The 10,599-nt window shown below is 35.6% G+C and overlaps 2 protein-coding genes across 3 annotated transcripts in view; one reads left to right on the top strand and one right to left on the bottom strand.

Moving 5' to 3' along the window:
- LOC131785884 (delta-1-pyrroline-5-carboxylate dehydrogenase, mitochondrial-like) overlaps nt 1–10,599 on the bottom strand; it is a 71,515-nt gene that overhangs the window by 26,658 nt on the left and 34,258 nt on the right. The window lies entirely within an intron of this gene.
- LOC131794385 (arf-GAP with coiled-coil, ANK repeat and PH domain-containing protein 2) lies at nt 163–10,583 on the top strand. 2 transcript variants are annotated; one of them, XM_066171686.1, is made up of 21 exons: nt 163–224; nt 378–422; nt 1,368–1,463; nt 1,967–2,041; nt 2,498–2,541; nt 2,735–2,797; nt 3,204–3,255; nt 3,550–3,653; nt 3,996–4,056; nt 4,580–4,636; nt 5,198–5,268; nt 5,977–6,041; nt 6,304–6,367; nt 6,806–6,875; nt 7,097–7,188; nt 7,280–7,901; nt 8,278–8,338; nt 8,491–8,558; nt 8,650–8,759; nt 9,221–9,276; nt 9,802–10,583. In XM_066171686.1, the coding sequence occupies exons 3-21, from the start codon at nt 1,380–1,382 to the stop codon at nt 9,915–9,917; spliced, it is 1,935 nt and encodes a 644-aa protein (XP_066027783.1). In that variant the 5' UTR covers nt 163–224; nt 378–422; nt 1,368–1,379; the 3' UTR covers nt 9,918–10,583. The 2 variants fall into 2 exon arrangements, with proteins under 2 accessions (XP_066027783.1, XP_066027782.1); XM_066171685.1 differs by having other exon boundaries at nt 3,987–4,056.

Here is a 10,599-nt window from a genome sequence, read left to right as displayed (position 1 = left end):
AATTTTGCATAGCCACCTAGATGTTTGTACGTGTAACTTGCTGTGTGTTACTGTGCCTACCAATCTGTATTATATATGACGATTGAAGGACCACACTGAATACCTAGTAGTTAATTTAATGTTTTTTGTTTGTTTTTTTTTTAATTTCCACAAAACAGGTTAAGAATGCAGTGAAAGCTAATCAGACATGTTTTAACCACACAGCATTGGACTATGCCTTCCAGGTTGTAGATAAAGCGTAGAAGTGACGATTTTGAGCTTGTCATGTTCATTGAATCTCTGTCAATAGTTGCTGTATTGTTTAGTAAGCAAGCATGAAATTTATCCCCCTTCCAAGAACTATTGTCAGTTTTTTAAAACCATGCTTTGTATTGCAGATCAACATTTTACAGTCACGAAGAAGGATTGATGTTCTAGACACTGTAAGAAGTAGAGGATAATAGATGGATGCACAGAGATATGGAATTCTTCTTGCAGTGTTTAGTTGAACACTTGAAGGAAAATTCCTTACATACGAGAGACCACATATTATTTTGTTTACTATTTAATCCCTATAGGCCTTAAATGACAAGAGTATAATTGCCCATTCCATGATCAAGTTATGCAATTGGAACGGTTTCGCTAACCATTTAAGCAACTCATTCATCCATATGATTGGTAAACCAATCCCACAACCAATCATGGTTTAACAATATTTTCATTCATTTGAATGGCTTGCCAGTCCATTTGACATTATCTGTTTTATTCATTCATTTGAATGGCTAGGCAAACCGTTTGAAGGGCTAATCAAACTGTTCAATTAATTTATTCACCCATTTGAGTGGTTTGCCCATCTAATAAAATTTTTTTCTCATCTGTTCAAATGGCTGACCAAACCTCTCAGATAATTTATTTACCAGTTCAAATGGTTAGGCAAACTGTTCAAATGCCTCAAGGACTGTTCATCAACCGTTTGTCATCTGTGTGTTTTTGCTATTCTAACAGTTTTCCATTAGTGTCTGTTTTGCCTTCCATGGTCACAAATTTACCAAACAACCTTGTATTAAGAATGGTGAATGTTTAGCTATTCATTTATTAGCCTGACAGAGTGGCACAATAAACAAGTGATGTGTCAGCAGCTGATTGTGATGTCAAACACATTTAAAATATAATTATAATTTTACACATGTGCAGTTGCAGGTTTTCTCAGTGCTGGAAATCCTTGTAGAACATGGCAGTGTTAATTAGACCTCTTCATGCATATAGTCCATCTTTTCTAACAGGTTCTTTTGTCCTTGCAAATGCGAAAAGAAGTCTTAGCACAGATTGAATGAGTAGGACTGACTGGGAGAAGAAACTGAACTTGTCTGTTTTTGTTCCTGTTATAGATTCTGAAGTTTATGCATGCCCAGTCAACATATTTTCATCAAGGTTATGATTTGATGAATGATTTAGATGCATACATGAAGAGGGTGTCAAATCAGGTGGGTTGAATTTGATTTACTATTAATAATTTGATAACTAGATATTGGCTTCTATTATACCATTGGTACAACATTCAACAAGTTTGGTGTTCTTTGTCTTGTTCTGTCAGACCTTTTAGGATTTTTTGTTCCTTGATGGAAGAGTTTGTATATTAATTTTAAACAATGATTCATTATTTCAGAAGCAGTTGTGAACTTAAAAATTGAAACACTTTCACTCTTAGGATCTAAAGATTTATTCTTCACACCATTTGCCATATATTTCTTATAATTTAAGCTCTGAGAATTTGGTTGTAATTATCAACCAGTATCCCCCATCAGATATTTTTCAATCTTCTTATCAACTTTATGCTAAGAGTTGCACTTAAATTGTGAGGAGAAGTTCCTCTTTGATCACTCCTGGGAGTGAAAGGGTTAAAATATTAGAGGACAGGTTTTGATCAATTGGAAATAGTCTGCTGATAGTGACTCTTAACAACTGTGTATCAAATTCTGTAATCCAGGTGGAAGAAGTGTCAGTCCAGTTTACAATGGACAAAAAAGATATGGAAGAGAGACACACATTGGTCCAGAAAATGGTGGGTATAATATCAATTATTACGATAATGATTTAAGATCTTAAAAATTTTGCTCTGTCCTTAGAGCCATTTAAAATTTCCTAACATGGGCCTTCGAATTTTGTTTAAAAACAAGGTAAAGACAGGCAAAAAAATTGTACAGTTGGGTACAAAACTTATGCATTGGTTATTGTTTCCATACATTTATCATTTACTAGTAATTTTCTATTTCCCATTTTCATTCAATTTCCCCCCAATAAAGTGAGATTGAGTCTTGTTGCAAGGCTTTGAGAAAACAAAAAAAGATAGTGAGATTAGTGGGTGAGTTGTAATTGATTTGGAATGTCTATGAAACCATTCCATTAGATTTCTATGGTCGAATGTGCAAAAAACAAGGGGCAGAAAATTTGTCAAACACCAGATTATGAGATTCATGGTTTTTACTCAAGGCTTGCTATCTTGGATTTGTGATTTTAGGAGGAGAGTGGATGCATAGGAAGAAGAAACCTGAATGATGCAAGGTAAACTGTTATAATTGTTGATGGTGTCTGAACAATACTCAATACATGTTTTACATCATTCACAATGGGAAGTCTCAAAGTTTGTAACTTCTCTGTTTACTTTGAGGAGTGAATCTTGTGCATTCAGTTTGGTGAAAATCATGTTTGTGTTCATGTGCTTATGGGTTAATTTTCATCTTCTATTTGTTTGCAGTTGTTTAGTAATGGAAGGCTACTTATTTAAAAAGAGCAGTAATGCTTTTAGAAGTTGGCATAGGTGAGTGTGTGGTAGCAGTGAGTTAGGGGTGAATTTAGACTGAAATATTCTACAGGTTAGATCTCTGACTCTCAGAAGTTGTAGTGGATCTGAGTACTTTTTAATGGGATACTGATTGACACTGAAGTAAAACTGCAGCAGCTGATTTACCCTCTAACTCCTAAGAGTGACTAACATCTAATTTCTCCTTACAATATGACACCTGAATCAAGCATTAAGGTCTCAAGAATAAAGGAGACGATCACTGACTAAAAAGCTATTGATTGTCAGGCAAATTCTCCTTGTTGGTCCCTTTATGAAATTTGTAGAGAACAGTATGGAGAATATGCATACTGATATTAGGGTGTAAAGGGTTAAGGTCTTAAATAATTTCATTGTAAAATACCTCATTTTTATTTTCCCAAAGGCGATATTTCACAGTTCAGAATAACCAACTGATGTCTCAGAAGAGATTAAAGGTGTGTATGACTGGATGAATGTAATATTTAGATTACACACACTCAAGAGTGTGATCACTAAGTGCAATTTCTGGTGTCACATTCTGATTATGTCAATCACATGCATGCTGCAAATGTCAACAGCCAGGTGCATACACCTATTTATGCACATATGTTATCATGCTTTGAATTGTGAATACTTAGTAAATTTATTGAAGTTTTTAATTAAAAACTTTTTTCAGTTGTACAGTCAAATGAATGAAGGGATTCGATGATGACATGCAGTTAATGTATCACTTGCATTCAATTTTGCAGGATGATCAAACAGTACTTGTTGAAGATCTTCGATTGTGTAAAGTTAGGCTTGCAGAGGAAACAGTGGAAAGAAGATTTATGTTTGAAGTGGTATCACCAACAAAGTAAGGCTACTGAATTCTGTTTTTGCAAATCTGTCAAATACACAGTAGACAACTCAGAATTGATAGCATCTGAGTGACCAATAGTTATTGTTTCCAAGATCTGATTGTTAATTCTCCCCTCAAACTGCAAGACATTTGTAAATTGGTTACAGGAATTGGTGTTAGATCAAGATAACAACTTCTTCCTAACAAGTTTGAGTATTCTCTTTACCTGATAAGTTTGAGTATTCTTGTTACCCATTTGCTGGATAATGTAGAGATATTATAGGGAGAAGTGACATGTTAATCACTTTTTGAGTTTAGAGTTAACTGAAAATGATATCTTCTACTCTGTATCACTAGATCATGGTATTTACAAGCAGATAGTGAAGCACTGCAAGTGGAATGGATGGAAGCTATGCAGGTAAGTTTATCAAATTGAGGCAAGTGGAATACATAGGAACTGAGTCTAAGGATGTACACTAAATGTTGTGGGTGAATTTCTGCTGATGGTGAACTTGAGTGAGGTGTGGAGTGAGGTTGGTGACAGGGTTTTGTTTTGTTTGTAAAATAATGTTGTTTTCAAGGGCAACCTTCCTTGTTTCCAATGTTAACCAAATCTCAAGAGCAGTGTATCATAAACTGTCAAGCATGTGAGACAGTGTTAAGAAATCAAATGACACAAATGACCCTGAAAACAGCACCAGTTGCCCATGATAACAACCCCATTTTTAACATCAAAATGTGGTCACCAAACTTTTGTTGCCCCTCTCTCAACTGAAAATTGTAGTAAGTAGGCTTGAAGTAGAAGTGAACGAGTTATCAGCTTTTATAGAAATTGTTGTGTTGTGTTGGCAGAGAAGTGAATCCTTAACTTGGTGATCAATAAGAAAGTTTCTAACAAAATACTGTTACTAAAATTTTAATTGTTATGTGGTGATTCACAGGCCAGTATTGACAAGGCTTTCAATAGCTCAACCAGTATTCAAAGTAACAATGATAAGGTGGGTGAATTGAAATTACTTACTTGCGCATAGTGCATGTGATCCCTGTGGGTAGTTTTTAAGTCATGGTTCCTTGACCTCAGGATTTCAGAGACAATCCAAGAAAATGTGACTGAGGACAAGGCAGTGCAGTTTTGATGAATCCAAGCAATATATATTTATTTATTTATTTGGCATATTAAAGTTCATTAATTAGCAGCTACCCAGATTAATTGCATGGTACCTTTCAAGATTGCCACATGCACTTTCAGTCCTTTTCTCCAAGAACCTTCCTTAAAACTACTGTATAAAAATCACATGACACAGGGACAAGTTGTTCAATTTATACCTTGAATCAATTTCACTAGCTGCACATGAAATAGATTATTGGCTACTTTTTTGGTCACTGTTACACTGTTCCATTTTTTTTTCTTTTTTCATTAGCTCTTGTTTAAAATGTTCACAACTTTTAAATTGATTCTTTACACACTTTCTCTGTGAGCTGTCACTGATGTGCACCTTACCTATAATTTGTGATTTCAGGGAATATCCCTATACTGTCTATACTGAATTTTTTTTCAGAGTGATTTACAAGGGCCAGGCTCTATGAGCAACAGTATGGATTCTCTCAACAAAGTTTCTGGACCATCAAGGTTTTATTGTCTTGCTTTTTGCATACTGTTGCTGGAGATTTCTTTGATGTAGTTAAAAGCAATTTAACAGAGTTGACAACTAAGAGGATCAGTAGTACTCAGCAGTTTTTGCATATGCGCACATGTCAGAATTCCATGTGCTCTCTGATTGAGGCATTCTTGCACGTGCTTTGAGCATGAGCTTGCAGCATGGTTTGGACTGACAGTTCATCATCCAGGTAGTTTTCCCCACCCCTTTCCCACTCTTTCCACCATTTATTCAGTGTGACTGAGGTCTGCTTCCCTTTTCTGCGTGGGGGCTCATGGCTGGGTTGCATGGATTTGCCATGGTCCCTGCTCTCATCACTGTGCCATCCCTGCACTCATCACTGTGCCATCCCTTCTCCCATCACTGTGCCATCCCTGCTCTCATCATTGTTCCGTCCCTGCTCCTATTACTTTGCCATCCCTGCTCTCATCAATAATGCAAGGGTCTATGCTTCCATCACTGTGCCATCCCCGCTCTCATCACTGTGGCCCAGGTCCCTGCTCTCATCACTGTGTCATCCCCACTCCCTTCACTGTGCCATTCCTTCCTGTTATTTCATAGACAGTACTCTCTTGGATCATACAGATGACACTCCATTTTGGACCTGGTTCACTAAAAGTTAATATTAATAATTACATTCATTTGGTGTTTTAACAGTTTTTCTTACTTTTCAATGACAGAAGTAATCTTGATGTTATTAGAGCTGTCTCTGGTAATGACAAGTGTGCAGACTGCAGCAGCACTGGTGAGCATAGTACAACAATCTGTGGGAGAGGGTAGCTTTGAGGTCATAGGATCGTGTAAAAAGTTAACTTTTAAATACCATTTGGCCTTTGCAATGAAAATGTGGGTTTTTTTATTATCCTCCTTTCATGGGTTAGAATGTTTGCTTTTGCCTTTCTTTTTCTTTTTCTTTTTCCTTTTTTTTTTTTTTTTAATTTAATGGTTTATATTTTGTAGTTACCAATAGTAAGTAACTCTAATGCAAATTATTTTTTATCCTTTAGATCCAACCTGGGCAAGTACTAACATGGGAATTGTACTCTGTATAGAATGCTCAGGTATTCACAGGTACTGTTACAAAAAAAGTTCTTTTTTTATGAATAGCCCTTGCTTTTACCATAATGACATGCTCTTAGTCATGGTTACATCAGATCTGTAATATTAGAAGGATCTCAATATGCATTGTAGAGTGCATGTGTTGTCAATAATCTGGTTTATGCCATGATCCTTAAGATCAGTGGTGCAGACAAAAGGCTCAGCTTTGCTGCTGTGTAGTTTTTCTTAAGTCCAATTAGCAGGTAAAACAACCAAACAAACATTCAGTAAATTCATGCCTCTGGGTCCAAATATCATCAGTTGAGGGCAGTGTGTTTGACTGAGTCACAAACTGTCCAGTGCATAATTACCTAAGTATTTAAATTTGATATATAATAATATTATGAGAGATCAAAAAGTTACAATCATGTAGTTTAAGAAATGACCCACCGGTAATGCTTGTTTTAATAGGAGCTTGGGTGTCCACGTCTCCAAGGTTCGCTCATTGACCCTTAATGCATGGGAACCAGAGCAAGTCAAGGTAATATAGGATGCATACTTTTGTTATTTGTAAGCACAATGCTTTGGATTTACAACTGTTTTACTGGACAATGTGCTGACATAATGTTAATTGAGTTTGTGTCTCAAAGTGATCAAGGCATAATCTCTAACTTGGTGACAGAATATTTTTAATTTTAAAGAAAAGGACTTGGTAAAATAGAACAAAATGAATGTTATAGTAACTTAAGGTTTTGTTTTTAGTTAATGACAGAATTGGGAAATGAATTGGTCAATGGAATTCTTGAAGCAAAAGTCAACTCCCATACAAAGAAGTCAACTCCTCAAAGTAGCAGGTACTGTTTGTTGTTTTAAATAAATTATGAATTCCTAAATTTTTCTAGTTAACATTTTTTGAAAATAATTATCAAATGATTTTTGTCAAAGGGGTGAAAGAGAGACTTGGATCAAGTTAAAATATGTACAACATAAGTTTGTTTCCCTGGAAACCTTTCTAAAAAACTGTCAAACTTTGGACAAAGGGATCATTAGAAATCTTGCAAGAATGAAAGTTCACCACGAGGAAAGGGGCACAAATTTGGCTGTTGAGAGAACAGACTCCAAAAAAAGTAAACTTTTCAAACGGGAACTTGCCGTGAAGTCAAAGTCAAAGATGGACAACCGAAAGAGTGCCCCTGCTGAAATACTCTCAGCAGATGTTGCTAGTGAAGACTCTGAAAAGTTAGAACATGTTGCTTCAAGTTTTCTCAGTGATGAGACTGCTAGCAGTGACTCACATGATGAGGACAGACCGGGAACTAGTGCTCCATCAACATCATGTCAAGACAGTGAGAGGAGACGGGCAGCCTCCATCGGAGCAGCTATGTCTTCTGACAAGGGTAGAGATAGGGGAGTTTCATTTGATTCAACCATAAATGAAGATGGTCTGACTCACGAGGCAACCATTTGTGAAAGAGTGCAGAATAATGGGGATGGTGACCTGGAGAAAAGACTGAAGGAGGACAAGGAGAAAGCAATCGCTGTGTTGAAAAGAGTTCATCCCAGTAGGGTATGCACCTTTAATTACCAAATAAAGAGGTCTGCACTATCTATTTATTTATTTGTTATATCATATGCTGTTTTGTAATGTCCTGAGAGTTATTAAGTTGATACTTAGTGGTGATTATTCACCCTTTACACTCAAACATCAGCATGCATATTCTCCATACTGTTCTCTATACATTTAGTGACATGATGACAAGGAGAATTTGTTTAACAATTCAGTGCCTCTTTAGTTGGTGATCATGTCCTTCTTGTGATCTTAATGTGTGATTCATGGGTGATACTGTAAGAAAAAAGTAGATGCTGGTCACTCTCAGGGGTCAACAGTTTAATGGTACATGACATTGCTTGTGGCTTGTTTTAATTGTGGGTTTTTGTTGCAGTTACTTTTCAAAGCAGCAGAATGGAAGAGTCTTCCTCTTATGGCTGCATCACTTGCAGAAGGTAGACAAGAACATGCTGCACTTATTGTTTATTTAATGGCTGCACAGACATTTCTGGAAAGTGATACTTACAGTAATCACACCAACTGTGTGTAACTTTCCACTTTTCTCAAAAATGTACAAGTCATGAAAGTGTTTATGGAAAATTTTCAGGTGCCAAAGTGAACTGGGTAAATGAGGAAGATGAACGAAAAACAGCACTTCACCAGTCTGTCTTAGGGGTAGGTTTGACTCTTTCTGTTGACGGTGTTCTGCTATGCTAAGTACTTGCAATTCCTTCATGTAATGAAATTATTATTTTTCTTCCTCAAGGGATCATTACCAGCTTGTGAGTTCCTTTTACAAAATGGAGCTAAAATAAACCAGAAAGACAAGAGGGGAAGAGGTGCACTTCATCATGCAGCACTTCTTGGGCAGACAGGGTGGGTTGATCAAAAATAAGATTCTATTAAAACCATTTTCTCTCTTACCATCACTGTTTTCTTCAGTCATTGTGAGTGTATTGAGAACCTTGTTTGTGTCTGTAAGGCAAAGCATTTTACTTCTTTTTCTTTCTTGCTTCAAGTTGTTTTTATCAGTATATGAATATTGGTAAGGTTAAGACTTACAACCACATGTTTCAGTAAAAGTTCCATAACTGTGTGTACTTAAACCTAGTTCCTGTAGGCTTCTCTCACCTAGAAGATTGGAAAACGCAACCACATGTTTCAGTAAAAGTCTTCTTTTGTGAAAGACATTGTTAGGAATTGTAAATTTTATATCTACACCTTGTTTTTGGATGTCAGGTTATTTTGGTATCTATTGCGGTAAACATATAGCTGCTTTTGGTCCATTTCTAACTTGTCAACATTTACTAGAGAGTGAAAAATGAAATTGTTTATAGGTTGAGACTGGCAAGACTGAATGAAGAAATGAGAGAAGATAATGAGATTGCCCAGGGTAAGATCTTTTTAAGAGTGCTCCATCTATTTTTTTCTGATTTGTTTTGTTTGTTGTTGTTGTTGTTTTAATTATCAGTGAATTTAAGGAGTGGTAAGCAATGTAATCTAACCACTGTATTGTTCATCATGTTTGTCTACAATGAAAGTCCACTATCCCTGGATATTTCTGGGCAAGCAGTATGATGAAAAATATTATGATATCATAAATCAAATGCACTCTACTTATCCATGATTATAAGTAGTTGCAGAGGGAAATTACTCATTAATCACTCCAAAGGGTGTAAAGGTTAACCCTTTACACCCAAACATCATTATGCATATTCTCCATACTGTTCTCTATACATTTCCAAGGGTCTAACAAGGAGAATTTGTAAAACCATGAAGAGCTTTCTTAGTTGCTGATCATTTCCTTCATTCTTGTGACTTGAACATTTGATATAAGGGATAGATTGTAAAGAGAAATTAGAACCTTGTCACTCTTATGGATTAAAGGACTAACTGCTGTCATTTTTTTTTGTTTCAGGTGATGTTACGTTCAATGATGTATTCAGAGATTTTTCTAATATGGCATCCAGAGACCCTGACAGGCTTAAACGCAATTTTGATTCAAGTGGACCAAGTAGACAGACACAACTGTGATAACAAAATCAATTTGTTCCACCTTAAATTGAAAACAAATATTTGAGGTCACTTCATATCAAAATGTTTCATTCCTCAAAAATAAGCAAACAAATTCTCATTTCATCAAAGAAACCAATTTGAATATTCTTACCACAAACACAAAAGGAGTAAAACATTATTTCCAATTTATGTTTAGTTTTGTAGTAATTTGCACCAATCAGGAATTAATGTTCACACTGACAATATTACTAACTGTCATGTAATGTAAGAAAACTGAACTGTATAATTAACATATTTTTTATTCATTAGGAATTTAAAATTATCCCCATGATAATAACAGCATCGTTTAGAACAGAGAATAGAATCTTGCACTGAATAACTTAAGGAAAGAAAACATATCAGTAAATCATTGTTAAAAAAAAATAATGAAATTTGTAAATAAAATTTCCCCAATGACAACTGAATTGAAGGAAGGACATCAATGTTTAATGAAGAGTTGACTGTATGAATACTATGGTCAAAAAGTCAAAGTTGAACATGATGATATTAATGTTACAATGCTCTGTTATGAAAAATTGTACAGACTAGCTAGTTGATTTTGACCAGACTAAGTGGTATCCTTCATTAGATTGATATTGATTTTAAAAAAATAAAAACAGAGTGGTCTCTGCCTTTTTGTTTGAAGTCCCATCAGCTAATT

This window comes from Pocillopora verrucosa, chromosome 9 (assembly GCF_036669915.1).
Source record: "Pocillopora verrucosa isolate sample1 chromosome 9, ASM3666991v2, whole genome shotgun sequence".
Taxonomy (NCBI): domain Eukaryota; kingdom Metazoa; phylum Cnidaria; class Anthozoa; order Scleractinia; family Pocilloporidae; genus Pocillopora; species Pocillopora verrucosa.
This window is presented reverse-complemented; position numbering and strand designations above follow the sequence as displayed.